The sequence below is a fragment of the Heterodontus francisci genome, chromosome 3 (genome assembly GCF_036365525.1).
Source record: "Heterodontus francisci isolate sHetFra1 chromosome 3, sHetFra1.hap1, whole genome shotgun sequence".
NCBI classification, from domain to species: domain Eukaryota; kingdom Metazoa; phylum Chordata; class Chondrichthyes; order Heterodontiformes; family Heterodontidae; genus Heterodontus; species Heterodontus francisci.
In genome coordinates this window covers 127,209,570-127,230,189 of record NC_090373.1, presented here as the reverse complement: position 1 = coordinate 127,230,189, position 20,620 = coordinate 127,209,570, and the positions used below count along the sequence as shown (strand labels likewise).

Below are 20,620 nucleotides of genomic sequence, written 5' to 3'. Positions count from 1 at the left end.
GAGGGAGAATAGGAGAACTGAAAGGGAATAGAAAAAAGGCTAGTAGATAATATGAAATGAAATAGTAAGTACTTTTATATGCAGAAAAAAAGTAAAACAATAGTTAAAGAGAGTGCTGAGGGATGAAGGAGGGAGTCTAATTTTAGAGGTTGAAGATATGGCAGAGATATTAAATTGATGTATTGCATTGGGCTTTACAATCGACGGTGGAAGTGAGAATGCAAGTGTTCTTGAGGAAGACATGGAACAATCGTCAGAGATAACTGTAAGAAAGGATTTGGTTCTCCAAACAAATAGCACTACTCAAGGTGGATGTCATGAGGCCCTGAAGGCACACACATTAGGCTGTCAACAGAAGTCAGAAGCAATAGCAGAGACTCTACTATAATTGTTAAATCCTCCTTAAATATGCAAATTGTGCCACCGTTCATTTGCATGTAGATTTTGGCTGCTGCTCCACCTGAGCCTATTACTTCTTTCTCCTTCTATTCCTTTTAGGACCCTTTGGTCTTTCTCCTCTCTTGATCGTGACCACATATTTGCATCGCTCACCACCCACATCCTCCCACCCCCCCCCCCCCCCCCTTACACAACTTCTATTTCTGCATCTGTCCTAGGAAAAAGACTCCCCCGAATGATTTACAACTGCATTTTTTAAATCCCAATTATCCAGCCTTGGGCCTTTCATTCACTATCGTACATCAACAAATATTAATCTATTCAATAGCTCACTCACGTCCACCTTTGATGCTTTTATTCACAGCAAAGTCGATATTGCCTCTTTTTTTATTTGTTCGTCAGAGGTGGGCATCACTGGCCAGGCCAGCAATTATTGCCCATCCCTAATTGACCATGAGAAGGTGGTGGTGAGCTGCCTTCTTGAACTGCTGCAATCCATGAGGGGTAGGTACACCCACAGTGCTAATAGGAAGGGAGTTCCAGGATTTTGACCCAGCGACAATGAAGGAACAGTGATATGGTTTCAAGTCAGGACGGTGTCTGGCTTGGAGGGGAACTTGCAGATGCCAGTATTGTAGCTGTATTGGAACAGTTTGTCTGGGAGCACAGCTAGTCGAGTACTAATGCTGGAATGTTGTCAAGGCCCATAGCCTTTGCAGTATCCAATGTCTTCAGTTGTTTCTTGATATCACATGGAGTGAATCAGATTGGCTGAAGTCTGGCATCTCTGATGCTGGGAACTTCAGGAGAAGGCCGGGATGGATCATCCACTCGGCACTTCTGGCTGAAGATGGATGCAAATGCTTCAGCCTCGTCTTTTGCACTGATGTGCTGGGCTCCCCCATCATTGAGGATGGGGTTATTTGTGGAGCCTCCTCCTTCTGTCAGTTGTTTAATTGTCCACCACCATTCACGACTGGATGTGGCAGGACTGCAGAGCTTTGATCTGATCCGTTGGCTGTGGAATCGCTTAGCCCTGCCTATTGCATGCTTTTTCGCTGTTTGGCATGCAAGTAGTCCTGTTTTAGCTTCACCAGGTTGACACCTCATTTTTAGATATGCCTGGTGCTGCTCCTGGCATGACCTTCTACACTCTTCATTGAACTAGGATTGGTCTCCCGGCTTGATGGTAATGGTAGAGTGGGGGATATGCCGGGCCATGAGGTTACAGATTGTGGTTGAATACAGTTCTGCTGCTGATGATGACCCACAGCGCCTCATGGATGCCTAGTTTTGAGTTGCTAGATCTGTTCAAAATCTATCCCATTTAGCATGGCGGTAGTGGTTGTTTTCCTTAGAATAGAGGAAGCTGAGGGGTGACTTAATTGAGGTGTACAAAATTATGAGGGGCCTAGATAGAGTAGACAAGAATGACTTGTTACCCCTACCGGAGAGGTCAATTACAAGGGGGCACAGATTTAAGGTGATTGGTAGAAGTATTAGAGGGGACATGAGGAAAAACTTTTCACCCAGAGGGTGGTGGGTGTCTGGAATTCACTGTCAGGAACGGTGGTGGAGGCAGAAAGCCTGAACTCATTTAAAAGGTACCTGGACCTGCACCTGAAGTGCTGTAACCTGCAAGGCTACAGATCAGGTGCTGGAAGGTGGGATTAGATTGGGCAGTAATTTCTTTTTGGCCAGCGCAGATATGATGGGCTGAATGGCCTCCTTCTGTGCCGTAATTCTTCTATGGCTCTAACATGATGGTGGGCACCCTCAGTGTGAAGGTGGGATTTCGTCTCCAACAGGACTGTGCGGTGGTCACTCCTACCAATATTGTCATGGACAGATGCATCTGCGACAGGCAGATTGGTGAGGAGGAGATCAAGTAGATTGTTCCCTCTTGTTGGTTCCCTCACCACCTGCCGCAGACCCAGTCAAGCAGCCATGTACTTTAGGACTCAGCCAGCTCGGTCAGTAGTAGTGCTACCGAGCCAGTCTTGGTGATGGACATTGAAGTTCCCCGCCCAGAGTACATTTTATTTCCTTGCTAACCTCAGTGCTTTTTCCAATTGTGTTCAACATGGAGGAGCACTCATTTATCAGCTGAGGGGGGGGGGGGAGGGGGGGTGGGGGGGGTTGCGATAGGTGGTAATCAGTAGGAAGTTTCCTTGCCCATGTTTGACCTGATGCCTGTAACCAGGAATAGTAAGTTGCAAGGTTACTGGCATGAGAGGAGGTGGAACTAAGACTGGGAGGCTCTGTGTTCCTGACACATAGGGAGGTGCAGTGTAACATGATACCAAAGGATGCACTTGGGCTCCATCTCAGGATTTAGGCTGAATTTGTGGTCTGAGACCCTGAAGAAGATCTCCTACACCATTGCTTATGTATTATCAAGACCAAACTGCTTTTCAAGAGCTGAGAAGGGAAGCAGGAAGGAGAGGAGAGCAGAGGAGAAGTAGAGATTATATTTCAGGAGGAGAGAGGAGGGTCCAAGGAGGGCTAGGAGAGAAAGAAAGAGAGGAGGAGAGCAGAGGAAAGGAGTGAGAAGGGCAAGAGGAGAGGAAAGGGAAAAGTGAAAGGAGAGACCAAGAGGAAAGGGGAGAGAAGAAGGGGAAAGGAGGGAAGTAGTGAGTTGACTGGGGAAAGAGGAAGAAAGACGAGGAAGAAGGGTTGGTGTAAAGACATGAGCTAGGTGGGGAAGAGGAAGTCAGAGGAGGTTAAAGGAGAGAGAAAAGAGCAGATCAGAGAAGGTGAGGGGAGTGCAAAAGTTTAGGGAAAGAAGAGGGACTGCAGGAGAGGAGAGGGGCAAGAATAGAGAAGTGACAAGAGGAGAGGAGGGAGAGGGAGATGAGGAGAAGGTGAGAATGAATTGGGGGGCTGGGAACAGGGTGATGTGGAAAGGAGCAGAAGAGGAGACATGACATGAGAGAAGGGATAGGGGAGAGAGGAAAGTGAAAGTAAAAGTTATTGAGAGGAGAGGGTCCAGATAGTGGAGGGGATGGAGGAGGCAAGAAGTGGGAAGATAAAGAGGAGAGGAGTGGGAGGGAAGAGAAGGGAAGAAAGGAGCAGCAGAGAAGAAGAGCTAAGATCAGAGAAAGGGTGAGATAAAGAAAGAATCACCATCTATTCCATAGGCGATACCCTCATCCATGTTTTCACCACCTGCAGGTTTGCTTACCCCATCGCTGCCCTCACTAGCAATCCCACAACTAGCCTACAAAATTTCAACTCATCCAAAATGCTGTTGTCTGTATCCTGATTCAGGTAAAGCCATTGCTGCCTTTCATTATCAACCTTTACTGGCTCCATATCTGGCAGAACATCACTTTTAAATCCCCTTCCTTGTCTTCAAATTCTTCAGCTGTTCTGGCAGGAATGCAGTGGAGGGGCTGGAAAATAAACTATGACTTTGATGCAGCCTGGACTGGACGTTTCTGTGAGGCCTTGTAAAGGGCAAATTCTCTATTTGTTCCTAGGAAGATCTGAGTCCACTCAGAACAGATTTCTAACGAGAGGCCTGACAATCCCATAGTACTCAACGTCAACTATTTATAAAATAAATTACTTCCTACTAACTCTGAAACTCTAGCAGGAGCAGTGAGCACAGTGGTGCAGTGGCTAGCACTGCAGCCTCACAGCTCTGGCGACCTGGGTTTGGTTCTGGGTACTGCCTGTGTGGAGTTTGCAAGTTCTCCCTGTGACTGTATGGGTTTCTTTTGGGTGCTCTGGTTTCCTCCCACATGCCAAAGACTTGTGGGTTGATAGGTAAATTGGCCATTGTAAAAATTACCCCTCGTGTAGGTAGGTGAGAGGGAAAATGGGATTAATGTAGGATTAGTATAAATGGTGGTTGACGGTCAGTGCGGACTCAGTGGGCCGAAGGGCCTGTTTCAGTGCTGTATCTCTCTATGACTCTAATCCCTAAGTATTTTCTGGGCCATAGTCTCCAACTCTGGTTTTCAGCCGACAAAATCTCACTTTTTAGCAGGTGCTCTCAACTGCAAAGCAGATAACAGGAACAGAGGTAGAAGAAGTAATGTAAGTAAAGCATTTTGGGGGTGAATTCCCACATGGGTTTTACAACTTGTCTGCCATAATTTCCAAGAAAAAGTTACAGAAAGTCTGGGAAAACGGTGTAAAGAGCTATTTTACTGGGGCTTCCGTGGCATTTCCACCAAAGTTACGATAAGCAATCAAGAAAATCCCTGTGGAAATTCATCCTCTTTAAATCTAAAAAAAGTGAAGTACGTTATTCATTTACAGTCCAATGGAATAATTCTACAGGAATGATGCTGAACATGCAAGATAAATACATTCTTAAAACCAACAAACTCAACCTAAATAAACATGGTATTAACTAGGTTACAATAAAAATGAAGTATTTAGGAAAACTGATCTCTGCAAATTCTGCAGGGAGAAAGGTTAGAAAGGCTTTGCTAGAATGTATAGAATACGTAGAAAAATATTAGAAGGGTATCAGGGAGAAACCTAGAAAAGCAAGAGGCTAAACATTTAAATTTCCTTCAGCACTGTTGTTGCACCTACACCACAAGGACTGCAGCAGTTCAAGAAGGCAGCTCACCACCACCTTCTCAAGGTCAATTAGGGATGGGCAATAAATGCTGGCCTGGCCAGTGACGCCCACATCCCATGAACGAATAAAAAAAACACTACATCACACAGAACAGCCAGGGATCTTTTTTTATTCATTCATGGGATGTGAGAATCATTGGCTAGGCCAGCATTTATTGCCCATCCCTAATTGCCCTTGAGAAGGTGGTGGTGAGCTGCCTTCTTGAACCGCTGCAGTCCTTGGTGTGTAGGTACATCCACCATGCTGTTAGGAAGGGAGTTCGAGGTTTTGACTCAGCGATAGTGAAGGAACGGCGATATAGATCTAAGTCAGGATGATGTGAGACTTGGAGGGGAACTTGCAGGTGATGGTATTCCGATGAAACTGCTGCCCTTGTCCTTCCAGGTGGTACAGGGTTTGGAAGGTTCTGTCGAAAGAGGCTTGATGAGTTGCTGCAGTGCATCTTGTAGATGGTAAACACTGTTGCCACTGTGCACCAGTGATAGAGGGAGTGAATGTTTAAGGTGGTGGGTGGGGTGCCGATCAAGTGGGCTGCTTTGTCTTGGATTGTATTGATCTCCTTGAGTGTTGTTGGAGCTGCACTCATCCAGGCAAGTGGAGAATATTCTATTGCACTCCTGATAAGGTGGAAAAAAATGCAAATAGCCTTGAAATTGAGGCTGGATACCATACAATACGCATTCTATTTCCTCCAAGTATTAACAGGCAGCTGCTACCTGGATTGCCATAGGTAGAAAATTATGTTCTTTGTTATTGGTCCCCTTATAAAAAGAGCAGAGAGGACGCTGGTGGCTGCTTTCTGGTGGAGCTCTGACAGTGGCCTCCACTCAGCCCAGTGTATATCTGCTATAGTTTGTAACTTTTAGGGCATGTTAATGAAGGAACGTCCCTTGATCCTGTAAGTTTTTGTGGGCTTAGTGACAGATATCCTGTGTGGGCACATCATGGCATTTATACAGGGATACAGATGTCCTGCGGATTTTACACAAAGATGTGGATAAGATGTTGCAAATTTATACAATTAGAGCCAACAAAAAATGTGCGCAGGACAAAGTGTTATTTTGTATTTTTTGCGATTGCACAATTCTAATTCTCTAAATAATATGACTATTGCCACTCTTGAACTGCCTTTCTTCCCTGGCAGCCTTAAAAAGCCCACAAGAGGAAACTTCAATCCGCAGTTCTCAATTTGGAAATAACTTGAACATTTTGTTCCTAAAATTTGCAATGTGTCATCAAGGACTCTTATCCCACTTGGTTTCCAATTTCTTTCTCATGGTTTTTTGTGTTTAAAAATATGAGAAAATGAGGTAGTTGTGGCATTACATCATCCAAAAAGTGCACATTGAAAAATTAGCTGAAATGTGCTGCATCATTAACACTGAGAGGCTTTTTACCAAAGCACCCATGATATGACCGAGCTCTGAGGATGATCCAGTTGTTTAGGAACACATTTCATTGCCCAAATGAATATAGAGCAAATAATATCACATTCATAAAATCAAGTCTACACGATGTATACCTAGCTGTACAAAAACACAAGAACACAATAAATAGGAGTAGGAGTAGGGCCATTCAGCCCTTCAAGCCTGCTCTGCCATTCAATGAGATCATGGCTGATCTTCTACTTCAAGACCATTTTTCTGCACTATCCCTATTCCCTTAATGTTTTTAATGTGTAGAAATCTAGCAATCTCGGTCTTGCACATACTCAATGACTGAGCCTCCACAGCGCTCTGGGCAGAGAATTCCAAAGATTCACCACCCTCTGAGTGAAGAAATTTCTCCTCATCTCAGTCCTAAATGGCCTGCCCCTTGTTCTGAGACTGTGTCCCCTGGTTCTAGACTCCCCAGCCACGGAAAACATCCTTCCTGCATCTAACCTGTCGAGCCCTGTGTGAATTTTATATGTTTGAATGAGATCAACTCTCATTCTTCTAAGCTCCAGAGAATAAAGGCCTAGTCTATTTAATCTTTCCTCATAGGAAAATCCCTCCATCCCAGGAATTAGTTTGTTGAACCTTCATTGTACTCCCTCTATGGCAAGTATATATTTCCTTAGGTAAGGAAGCCAAAACTACACACAATACTCCAGGTGTGGTCTCACCAAGGCTCTTTATAATTGCAGCAAGACATTTTTACTCCTATACTCAAATCTCCTTGTAATAAGGGTCAATGTACCATTTGCTTTCTTAATTGCTTGCCATACCAGCATGTTAGCTTTCAGTGACTCATGAGCAAGGGCTCCTAAGTCCTTTTGAAGTTCAACACTTCCCAGCCTCTCACCATTTAAGAAATACTCTTTATTTCTGTTTTTTCTACCAAAGTAGATAACCTCACATTTCTCCACATTGTATTCCATCGGCCAAATTTTTGCCAACTTGCTCAGCCTCTCCAAATCCCCTTGAAGCATCTTTGTATCCTCCTCACAACTCACACTTACACCTAGTTTTGTGTCACCTGCAAACTTGGAAATATAACATTTAATCCTTGCATCCAAATCATTGACACAGATTGTTAAAAGCTGTGGCCCAAGCACTGATCCTTGCGATACCGCTCTAGTCACAGCCCACCAACCTGAAAATGGCCCATTTATTCCTACTCTCTGTTTTCTGTCCATTAACCAGTTCTCAATCTATGCCAGTATATTCCCTACAATCCCTTGTGCTCCAATTTTGTTTACTAACCTCTTGTGTGGCACCTTATCAAAATATTTCTGAAAATCTAAATATACGTCATCCACCAGTCTGCCTTACCTATTCTGCTAGTTATATCTTCAAAAAACTCTAACAGGTTTGTTAAACACGATTTCCTTTTCATGAATCCATGTTGACTCTGCCCAATTCCTACCATTATTTTCTAAGTGCCCTGTTATCACATCCTTTATTATGGATTCTTGCATTTTCCCTACAGCTGATGTTAGACTAACAAGGCTGTCGTTCCCCATTTTCTCTCTCCCTCCTTTCTTAAATAGTGGGGTTATGTTTGCTACCTTCCAGTCTGCAGGAACCATTCCAGAGTCTATAGAATTTTGAAAGATGACCACCAATGCATCTATCTCTACAGCCACTTCTTTCAACACTCTGGTATGTAGATCATCAAGTCCAGGGGATTTATCTACTTTAAGTCCCATTAATTTCTCTAGTACTTTTTTTTTAACGAATATTAATATCTTCCAGTTCCTCTTTTACACTAGTCCCTTGATTCTCGATTATTTAGTTTAGTTTAGTTTAGAGATACAGCACTGAAACAGGCCCTTCGGCCCACCGAGTCTGTGCCGACCATCAACCACCCATTTATACTAATCCTACACTAATCCCATATTCCTACCACATCCCCACCTGTCCCTATATTTCCCTACCACCTACCTATACTAGGGGCAATTTATAATGGCCAATTAACCTATCAACCTGCAAGTCTTTGGCATGTGGGAGGAAACCGGAGCACCCGGAGGAAACCCACGCAGACACAGGGAGAACTTGCAAACTCCACACAGGCAGTACCCAGAATTGAACCCTGGTCGCTGGAGCTGTGAGGCTGCAGTGCTAACCACTGTGCCACTGTGCCGCCCTATTTCTCGGATGTTTTTAGTATTTTCCTCTTTGAAGACAGACACAAAGTATTTGTTTAGTTTCTCTGTCATTCCCTATTCCCCATTATAAATTCTGCTGATTCTGCTTGTAATGGACCCACATTTGTTTTTGCTAATCTTTTCCTTTTACGTACCTATAGAAGCTTTAAAAGTCCATTTTTATGTTTCTCGCTAGATTACTCTCATATTTTATTTGCCCTTTTTTAAGCCTTTTCTTCATCCTCCTTTGCAGAATTCTGAAATGCTCCCAATCCTCAGGCTTACCATTTTCTTTTTGGTAACTTTATACGCCTCTTCCTTTGCTCTAATACAATCCTTGATTTCTTTTGTTAGCCATGGTTGGCACACTTTCCTTTAATGCACAAATACCCACCAAGGAATGTAATTTTGTTGTAAACTATGTATTAGTTCTTTAAATGTTAACCATTACCTGTCTACTGTCATACCTTTTAATGTGGTTTCCCAATCCACCATGGCCAATTTGCCCCGCATACCTTCATAGCTTCCTTTGGTTAGACTTAAGCCCCTAGTTTCAGATTGACAGTGTATGTATCCAGCCATACCTCATCATGGTGCCCATGTATTACTATTACTTCACAATTATAGCCTAGAAACATACTGTTGGTGATATTAGGAGATGAACATGTTTAAAGTTTAATGTTCCACTAAAATAGCAGACAGATGGGATGTCATACAAACATGTAAAGTGCTAATCAACTTATGTTGCCTATAGTAATTTCTAGACTTATATGCAGTCTCATTGCAGTCAGGCAAATATAAATGCAGCGACATATTCTTCCCCAGGATAAAAAATGTTAATTTTTGAAAGTTATTGTGTCAAAGAATAAATGGAGTGGTGTTGCATGTTCTTGTCAGATTTTCCCTTGATTAAAACAATGCTGAAATATAGCCTTTCAACACCTAAATAGATTGTTTTCATTATCAAGAGGTGGTATTGCTGAAGATTTTAATTGCTTTAAACATTTTTAAAAAATCTAGAAAGGAATGTTACCTAAATGAGAAAAAGAAATCCAACATACTATTCACTGATTTTAACTGATTATTGTAATAATCTTACCTTCAGTGTCCAGGTGCCTTGTGGATTCTCCCCCCATGAATGCACTGACATAAAGGTCCATTTACTCAAGCCGGCTCTAGACACATCAAACCTCCGCATCCCCAGAAGCCGTGACTGTGTTCCAAAGGGAGAGATCAGGTCAACACTGAGGTCACCCCTGCAGACGCTGGTGATGCTAACAACAGCCTGGCAGAAGATTAGATAGAAGCATTCATTCAATAATGTCAAATGGATTGTGTGTCCCTAAAGCTTTGAGTAAAATGAGTTTATGGGTAATTCCACTATTGTTTGCCCTCTGGCCATTAGCCTTTAACTCTTACAGTGGCAGTCTATCATCACTGAAATCTAGAAACATTTTATTGAAAATTGATCAAGTATTATGAACGTCAAGTGTTCAAAATTTGGATTTGAACTACCACGGACACTCTCACACATTTTAATACTTGCTTTTGCCGTCTGTTATTGTGTTTAATAAGCTTAGGTTGTCAGGCATAAAAAGGACAAAGATGTTCAATGATGAAAAAGATGCAACAGTATTTCTGCAGTGCATTACAAAATATGACACGATAGCAGTTTTTAGATTAGAAGCTGCCTTCAGCCAGAACAAAAAATATTCAGTGCATTCCCTAAATTTTATTTCAATTCACTGTGTTCATGGTAATAATTTGAGACACTACCCAATGGAATCCTGATAACATCATTGAAGATTGCCAGCACGTAAAATATCTGAGACCTTGCTGTTCCTTTTTGCTAAAACATTTTGTTTTATAATTACAATGTTCTAATGTGGCATGCAGGGCAGCACAAGTTCAGGTTCTAATACAAGAAGGTCAAAATCATTGAGTAAAATCCTACTTTTCAATTAGCCATGCATATACCTTCAGAAAGAGCACTGATGTGGCATGCCACGAATTGGGATAATAAACCACGAATTTTCTTTTTTCTTTTGGGCCTCCTTATCTCGAGAGACAATGGATACGCGCCTGGAGGTGGTCAGTGGTTTGTGAAGCAGCGCCTGGAGTGGCTATAAAGGCCAATTCTGGAGTGACAGGCTCTTCCACAGGTGCTGCAGAGAAATTTGTTTGTTGGGGCTGTTGCACAGTTGGCTCTCCCCTTGCGCCTCTGTCTTTTTTCCTGCCAACTACTAAGTCTCTTCGACTCGCCACAATTTAGCCCTGTCTTTATGGCTGCCCGCCAGCTCTGGCGAATGCTGGCAACTGACTCCCACGACTTGTGATCAATGTCACACGATTTCATGTCGCGTTTGCAGACGTCTTTATAACGGAGACATGGACGGCCGGTGGGTCTGATACCAGTGGCGAGCTCGCTGTACAATGTGTCTTTGGGGATCCTGCCATCTTCCATGCGGCTCACATGGCCAAGCCATCTCAAGCGCCGCTGACTCAGTAGTGTGTATAAGCTGGGGGTGTTGGCCGCTTCAAGGACTTCTGTGTTGGAGATATAGTCCTGCCACCTGATGCCAAGTATTCTCCGAAGGCAGCGAAGATGGAATGAATTGAGGCGTCGCTCTTGGCTGGCATACGTTGTCCAGGCCTCGCTGCCGTAGAGCAAGGTACTGAGGACACAGGCCTGATACACTCGGACTTTTGTGTTCCGTGTCAGTGCGCCATTTTCCCACACTCTCTTGGCCAGTCTGGACATAGCAGTGGAAGCCTTACCCATGCGCTTGTTGATTTCTGCATCTAGAGACCACGAATACAAAAGCGAAATACTGCAGATGCTGGAAATCTCAAATAAGAACAGAAAATGCCGGAAATATTCAGCAGGTCTGCCAGCATCTGTGGAGATAAAAACAAAGTTAATGTTTCAGGTCTGTGCCCTTTCATCAGAACTCGGTTTCTCTCTCCACAGATGCTGCCAGACCTGCTGAGCATTTCTAACATTTTCTGTTTTCATTTGGTATAATGAGAGTTTGGGCTCATGATTCTCCATGCAATGCCTTTGTAATCTCAACAGTGACTGCAGTGGGAGGAGAGATGAGAGGGGAATGGGAGGGGAAAGGGGAAGCATACAACAAAGATCAGGTACTTCTTAATAAGTGAAGAGAAAGAATGGGAGACACAGTCACCCAAAATCAAAGCAGCCGATTAAAGAGAAGCACTCACAGAGGCCTATAAGTAGTTTGCCTGCTGCTCCTCAAGGGAAAGGGGTCAGTATATAACATAAGAAGTTAGAAGCACAGGAAAAATAAATACTGGGAGTTTGCAAATGGCATTGAAGGCATGAAGCCAGAATCGCCATGACATGAGCCTTGCAGAAGACTGGGTCATCTTTGGAGACCAATATGCTGAGTGGAGGGCGAATAATGGTTTCAGAATCAACAGGCCCACTTTGGGGTCCAGGCCTATAATACAGACTAGACCTTCAAAAGCAGTTAATAAGTTTAATAATATTAATATTATAAGCCCCATTAAAAGGAGACTGAGGGGCATGTGAAAACCTATTGCCTGTTTGACAGTGGGGGGAGCTCTTAGTGGTGCAGGTGCCTGCCATGGATGTTTAAATAGCAGAATCCCTCCCCCGCTGACCCTAAATACACTGGAGGTTCCTGGCAGGCATGATCTATGCATAATTACCAGGATTGTTGCCCACAGATTTTTGCAGCCGAATAACTTATAGAAATTACAATGTAATTTAATTGTAATATCCAGTGTGCACCCGTCATTTCTTCATGTATGTCTTAATGAAATGACCAGTGAGGTATTTTTAAAAATAAAAAGTTCACTGATCTACATTTCAAAAAAATACAAAGAACTAACCACTTGGTTCAAACATTTATTTTTAATTTTAATCATTAAAGTTACATTTTATTAATATTTTGACTAACATTATTCCTTGAATTTCAACAGTATTTATGTACTGGTTCCCATTAATGCAAGGTAGTAAAGATGAATAAAGTCAGCTAGATGGGTGGATTTTACTGAGTGGGCTACTGGCACTGAAAAGCCGCTCAGTGTGACTGGCAGCTTCTGTGCAAGACTTCAGGCAAAATAAATGTATTTTTTTTATATTTAGGGCAAGCATATGTCACCCACCGGCAAGACATGGGTGCAGCTTGTTGCTATGACAACACAGTAAGAAATACCAAAGCTCTAAATATATGTAATATTTTCTTGTGATAAACAATGTTTTACTTTTATAATTTCTAGCGTAAAATTAAATATTTGGCTTGCATGTCTTATCGTAAGATGTACAGAGGGTTTAAATTGAAATCTTTTCGAGAGAACAAAAACTATTCTAACGGATCAACTATTAACTGAATGGGTATAAAAGCAATGTAAACATTGTATTAATGCAGAGCTAACATGAATGTAATTTCCTCTCTTAAGCATTATTGCATTGCAGAGGGACTGAAATGTTACTGCGTAGGATCAGTTTCAACTGGGGAGATTAGTGTATAAATGCTTAAATAACACTGCTCTTTACCCAATGTACTCAGTTATCTCCTATTTAAGTGGTATCCTACGTAGCGCAAGGTCGTCTCCTAATACAAACCACAAAATAAGAACAAAGTAGCAAATTTTCATTCTTCTGCTTACTATGAGAACTCAATTCCAAGCAATATTAATTTTTTTCTGAGCACACAGATTGTTTAGGAAAGAACAAATTATATTTCCTGTACAGCTGTAAGAGCATTGCAGTTCTGGTGAATAATAGTACCATTTAAATCAGTTTTTTGGGGAAGACGTGGCTTCTTTTGGTATTTTTAGAGTTCTCTCTTTTTTCAAATCTCCTTCATTATGCATCAATCCACCTTTGATAGATTGGGCAAGCAACCTGCTCTCAAGCTTCTTATAAAGCTGCTTTGAAGACCAGTTGATAGGAAATGTGTGAGAATTGGCCAGGATTACTATTCCTCTTGCCTTCTTACTGGGGAATAATTGTCATTTCCTTGCTATTTATGCATCTTAAACTAGCATTTGATACACATAGGATAATCAGTCACTAATTAAAGAATGAGAAAAGTTAAAGAATGAAAAAAATAAAGGGATGATTTAATCCTGCCCGAATGTGGAGAGCAGATGTTTTAAATCACTGAAAAGAACTTTCCCTTCGCTCCCACCAGCCGCTATTTTAACTGTGCAGCTTTTTCAATCAGACAAGGCGCCCAACAGAAACAGGTGAAGGACTTGTGAATTCATGCTAATCAGGGTCCTATGGCTGAATTCTGACTCCGGTGCGATTTTAATGCAAAAACATGGAAATGCGTCCAAGCGCCTAACCAGCTAATAAAACCTAGCTGGATTTCTCTCTCAAAGTTATTGAAGCAGTATTAAGAGAATCTGTGGGTCATTTGCGCTATTTGGATCATCAGTAGCGTTTACAGCTTTCAGATAATTTTTGCTGATACATTTTGCATTTCTTACCCTCAGTACACTCGACCTGCTTATCATGAGTATTATAATTTCCTGTTTCATTGGGATGGAAGAATGGTTGGAGGAAGAGGAAAAGAGGCAGAAGCAGCAGCAACCTGCACAAACAGCAGCCTTGCCTATTAGAGGACAGTAGATGAGTTGGACTGCTTGTATGAGTCCATACCCAGCACACGGCGTGTACAGGCTGAGTCAGTTTCTTGGACATATCTGGAGAGTAGTGGATCTGTAGGCTGAGCTTCTCCAATAGCTTCTTCATCTATTGCAGACCACTGCAGCCTCTTGCCATAGAATCTGCTGCCTGCTGGACTAGGATGTCATGCTTTGTCAGTGGCTGGCGAAGTCACCACAGTTCTCAACTTTGCCATTGCCTCCTTCCAGCCAACATCTCCCCAACCTCTCAAAGTTAGGTATACAGCTGCACTAAGCATGTTCACCAAGGCTAACCAGGACATCACCTTGACAACCATTTGAGCTTCCCCCAAAGTTACAAGGGTGACATTGACTCATTTTGGGAGAGCCTGGCTGCTAGGTCCGTGGAAGCAGTTACATTTTCCAAGGTGCAGAGTGCAGAGTCCTGATGTTGTGCAAAACGACACCACACAGGCTGAAAGTGAACTCCTCCATGTTTTCAACAATATTGCTAAAACTCCATGGCAGGCCTTCCAATCCCTGCTCTAACTACTTGTGGGAAGCAAGTAGTTTTCTTTTCATGGCTGGGCCCCTGAAATTCTCATCTCTGTTCTGCTCAGCAAACCTGGGAGAGAACTTCACCCTCCAACCATCTCTCTCTCAGGCTGTACCTGCCACCAGTACCTGTCACTGTTCATTTGTGCTGGGTGTTTCACCACATGCATACCCCTCTAGCACACTGTCTAACCCATGTGGAATGCCAATGTATGTATTTGTGATTGAGAGGGATGGAATGAATGATAGTGCATGCTTATGAGGGTAGCCAGCACCCCCATCCCCCAACCCCAGATGTCTTCTTCAGCAGGGTCCAAGTGCTGATAAGGATCTAGAGGAAAGAGAAAAGGGACAATAATTAGGATGGCATAGAGCTGTTGGACATTAACAAGTGACAGTCTTGGGTTTGCAGCTTGAAATTGTGAAGCTTGTTGAATATTTGTTGAGATGAATGAAGGCTTACACTTAATATGCAGGCACACTGCTCAGATAAACTGCCAGCTTCATCTTCCCCGATGCTCATGGCCTTTCCTAGGCCAATAATATCCAAGGCTTCCTGCTCTCTTTGGGTGAGAGCTATGCCTCCCCTGGTCTTGCTCCTCTCCCTGGCTTTATTTCCTGTAGAAAGGAAACTAGTGAATGACTGTTGAAAAGCTAAGTGAGCATGTGTCAGGCTTGTGCATATAGTGCATCTGCTGAGAGATGGAGAAAGAGCAAAATGGAATGAGGATGAGGAGATGATAAATGTAAAGCCAAGTGGGTAGTGTAAAGGGAGGAAGGAGTCCTGGGAGGAGTTGCTGGCTGTGCACATGCTACGATGTGAGATGTTAGTGCTGTGTGAAGAGAGCAAAAGTAAAAGGCAAGTGTGTTGGGAATGAGAACAATGGGTATTGCAATGTGTTCTTGTGATTGTATGCTGAAGGATGTGATGGAGGGTTGCAAATCATTGTCTGGTGAGGGAAGCAGTGAGAAAGATTCAGAGCTGTACTTACATTTGCTGCTCTTGTGAGGGCATTGAACCTTTTCCTACACTGTATCCAGGTCTTCGAGTTGACACTGACCCTCTCAACCATCGTTGTCCATACCTGCTGGATAGTCACTCTGGGTAATCTCCTGTGCGTGCTGGGGGACATTATACCTCTACCTTACCCTAACTTCCTTGACAAATATCTCCAGGCAGGCATTAGAAAACAGTAGCCATGTGAATCATTCTCCCAATAGTCCTACTTCCAGCAGTATAATGGTGAAACCTGGCATCAGGAAATTAACCTTGCTTCAAGAGGTACATTCTCATTTTAAAGAGGCTTCAAGCAGTCTGCCAGAAATAGCGCCACAAAATCAGCGGTTTGTCCGTTTCCCAGTGTGTTCAGGTAGGCAGCCTGTCAATCAATTTGAAATGAGGTCTGGGAGTTAAAATCATATGGGCTGCACACTGCTGATGCCATGTGGACTTGCCACTCACCCTAATTCCGCCTACCCAAGTTAAATTTCAGGTTTAAGTATACAAGATGTAACACAAGCAGCTACATACAATTACTTCCAATTTAGCAGCATTCTCATCTGTAGGTGAGGACTGCTCCGTGCTGTACTAAACTGCTGACCACCCAACCTCCCCTCCTGGTCCCTATGTTAGTTGATATTGTGAATGTTGCCCTTTCTTCAGGTGCTGCCCCTCTATCCTTTAAATCTGCTGTCATCACCCCCTTCTCAAAAAAAACATTGACCTCACTGTCCTTTCAAACTACTGCCCTATCTCCAACCTCCTGTTCCTCTCCAAAGTTCTTGAACGTGTTGTCACCTCCCACATTCGTGCCCATCTTCCCCCAAACTCCATGTTTGAACCCCTCCAATCAGGTTTCCGCTGCTGCCACAGTACCAAAACAGCTCTTATCAAAGTCACAAACGGCATGGTGTGTAACTGTGACACAGGTAAACTTTCCCTCCTCATCCTCAACCTATCTGCAACCTTTGCCACGGTTGACCACACCATTCTTCTCCAACACCTCTCCACTATCATCCAGCTGGATGTGACAACATTCACCTGGTCCCATTCTTATCTATCTAAATGTTGCCAGAGTATCACTTGCAATTGCTCCTCTTCCAGCTCTTGCACTGTTACCTCTGGTATCCCCCAAAGATCTATCCTTGGCCCCCTCCTATTTCTCATCTACATGCTGTCCCTCAATGACATTGTCCAAAAAACACCGCGTAGGTTTCCAAATGTACACTGACAACACCCAGCTCCACCTCACAACCATCTCTCTTGACTCCTCCACTATTGCTAAATTATCAGACTGCTTATCCAACTTCCACTACTGGATGAGCAGAAATTTTCTCCAATTAAATACTGGGAAAACAAAAGTTATTGTCTTCGATCCCTGTTCCAAACTCCGTTCCCTAGCTACTAATGCCATCCCTCTTCCTGACAACTGTCTGAGATTATGCCAGTCTGTTCACAACCTCGGTGTCACATTTGACCCCAAGATGAGCTTCCGATTACATATCCGGGCCATCACTAACACTGCCGAATTCCACCTCCATAACATCACCTAACTTCATCTCTGCCTCCGCTCATCTGTTGCTGAACCCTCATTCATGCCTCTAGACTTGACTATTGCAATATACACCTGGCCAGCCTCGCACCTTCTACACTCTGTAAACTTGAAGTCATTTAAAAAGTCTGTTCCTCATGTTCTAACTCGCACCAAGACCCATTCACCCATAACCCCTGTGCTCACTGACCGACATTGCCTCCCGATTAACCAATGCCTTGATTTTAAAATTCTCATTTTTGTTTTCAAACCCCTCCATGGCCTTGCCCCTTCCCATCTCTGTAACCTCCTCCAAGCCCACAACTCTCTGAGATATCTGCACTTATCTAATTCCAGCTTCTTGAGCATCCCCAATTTTAATGGCTCCACTAGTGTTGTTGTGTCTTTAGGTATCTAGGTCCAAAGCTCTGGAAGTCCCTCCATAAACCTCACCGCCTCTCTACCTCACTTTCCTACCTTAACACGCTCTTTAAAACCTACCTCTTGGACCAACCCTTTGATCATCTGTCTTATTATTGCTTTATGTGGCATGGTGTCAAATTTTGTTTTATCACACCCTGGTCTTAGGATGATTTATTACATTAATGATGCTATATAAATACAAGTATGGATGTTGTTGTTGCACAAGTCTAATAACGGCTAATAAATACTTATCTATGGTATCTATGGACAAACAAAATGATCATCACTGCAATGTTAAATAAATTTATTTTCCCAACCTGCACATGCTCCAATGTATTGATGGCTCTAGGTGTGCCCTCACAGGCACTTGTAGTCAGATTGAGTTTCACACTATCTCCAGCTGGGATGATTCTGTTGATATAAGGTGTGTAGAAATGAACAAGACAATCAGAGTAATTAAATTCATACTTTAGAGTAGAAGAAAATAATCCAATTAATTCTAGAAGACAAGAATATCAGGAAGGGTTGAAGGAAGGTCCTTTTTTTTTATCGTCCCTGCAATTATGTCAATCCCTCTGTTTCATTTTGGCATTTTTTGAAAAATTTCTACAGAAAGGGTTTACTTCCAATGTTTTTTCATATGAAGTAAAGTACATTTTCATAAGGTGCAAAAAAACAGGTTTCTCGGTGGCTCATGTGCTAATGGAGATCGTTTCCCCCAAAGCCTGTAGCAAGTAGCAATTCATTAGCTTATCTCAGTAACTGATAAACACTTCACACTTATTGGGCTGAATTTTCCTGGCTCTTTGGGCAGGCTCGTAGGTGGGAGGGGGTGGAAGATGGGAACGGAAGACTTCGCAAATGGAGGCTGGCATAGCGGGAGGACATTGTGCCTGAATGTGGCGGGAAGGTAATTAAGCCAATTTTTTAAAATGTTATTTTATTTAGAGATACAACACTGAAACAGGCCCTTCGGCCCACCGAGTCTGTGCCGACCATCAACCACCCATTTATACTAATCTTACACTAACCCGACATCCCTACCACATCTCAACCTGTCCCTATATTCCCCTACCACCTACCTATACTAGGGGCAATTTATAATGGCCAATTTACCTACCAGGCTTCAGTAGTGAGGAGAAGAAGGAGCAGAGAGAGGGAGATGCAGCCACAGGCAGTGGAAGAGCAGGGCCAACAGGAGGGTTGGCCTCCACGTGGGGTCACAGGAGAAAGGTGCAGAAGGGCACATGACTAGCCGCCTGTGTGCAGAAGAGGATACCCTCCAGGGAGTGATTGCCATCAGAGGCTCAGCTACCTTCAAATGTCCGAGCGGCAGCATTGTCAAAACTATGCCTCTCCAGGGGGCCGTCACTGATGGAGGACAAGGTGAACCCCATGGGAGGTGGTGGCCACCCAATGCCAGTGGCACTGAAGGTCGCCATGGCGCAGAGCTTCTATGCCTCCTGATCTTTCCAGGGATCCAGTAGTATGTGTGGCATCTCCTGGTCTGTGGCTCATCAGTGCATCAAGGTGACTGATGCCCTGTTCAAAAGAGCCAGCGAATTTGTACATTGTCGCATCAATCCAGACAGTCAAGCTGAGAGAGCCATTGGGTTTGGGGCCATCGCTGAATTCCCCCAGGTGCAGAGTGTGATCGACTGCACGCAAGTAGCCACTAAGGCTCCCACAGAAAAGCCCGTGGCCTTCATCAACAGGATAGGCTTCCTTTCTATCAATGTTTAACTGGTATGCGACCACCGCAAAGGGATCCTTCAGGTGTGTGCACAATTCCGGGGAAGCAGCCACAATGCATACATACCTCGGCAGTCCCAGGTGCCACAGCTTTTCTGGCCATCGGGGATGAATATTGGCAAACAAGGACTACCCACTGAAGACATGGCTGCTAACGCCTGTGAGGGACTCACACATGAATGCAGAGGAAAGGTACAACAACTACCACGGGTCAACCCGAGCGACCATTCAGCAGGCTATTCGTCCCCTAAAGATGTGATTCAGGTGCCTTGATCAATCTAATGGAGCCCTTCAGTACATGTTGAACAATGAGGATATCGTGGCTCACAATGCCTCCTCCGATGTTGAGGATGTGGAGGAGGCTGCTGACCAGACGATCCAAGGTAAGTGACCCCAGGGACCACAGGCAAGGTGCAATGAGATACACATAAAACACAGACATTTCAGATGACCCTTACAACATGTTAGAGCCTTACCAATAAAGCCTCATCTTTCTGCAGCCCTGTTGTCACCTCCTTCATTTACCAGCCCATTACCTTGCACCCAGCTGCACATCTTGCAGTGGCAAGTGTGAAGCATCAACCGGACACAGCATGGTTCCTCGCATCTAGCCCCTCGAGGGAGCTAGGGTATACCAAAAGTCCCAGAGGCCCACAATACATGGAAGGAAATGCTGTGCATTAAACCTTTATTAAATGGAACAAGAAATGCGAGGCTTCAAACTTTAAACTCTTCACCTGTGAACCAGAAGTGCAGCGAGGTGTTCCCCCTCACACCTTGTGCACTGTTGTATAGAGCTAATGAAGGTGACGATTGCATGCAGGTTTGCACACATCTCTGGTATCCACTGAGTGGTCTGCTCGATCTGGCTCTCCATGAAGGTCGCCAATCTCTCAGTGGAGGAAGCCAAGCACGTACTGATCAGAAACATGGCAGCACTCAAGGCCTGGATGGATTCCTCCACTGTCCATGCCAGGGTGTGTATACCCTCTGGAAGCTCCACCAGATCTTCCTTACCTTACAGTGCAGCTCCAGAATTTGCCATCTTGCCAACAACTGCAGAGGCACATCATCAGCCTGGGGCTCAGCATCACACTGACCTCTGACAGTCCTCCGAGTGTCACTGGCCTCAGCTGTCACAGTCTCTGTCAGCTGCTCTGGCGT

General features: G+C 43.8%; 1 protein-coding gene across 1 annotated transcript in view; it reads right to left on the bottom strand.

Moving 5' to 3' along the window:
- Positions 1-9,420: 9,420 nt before the first annotated feature.
- Positions 9,421-20,620, bottom strand: part of LOC137367139 (PC3-like endoprotease variant B) — a 650,040-nt gene continuing 638,840 nt past the window's right edge. Inside the window, exons 10-12 of the mRNA XM_068028579.1 lie at positions 18,022-18,115; positions 9,670-9,855; positions 9,421-9,549 (exon numbers count right to left, since the gene is read on the bottom strand). Of these exons, the coding sequence (XP_067884680.1) occupies positions 9,421-9,549; positions 9,670-9,855; positions 18,022-18,115 (409 nt within the window). The remainder of the gene's footprint in view (positions 9,550-9,669; positions 9,856-18,021; positions 18,116-20,620) is intronic.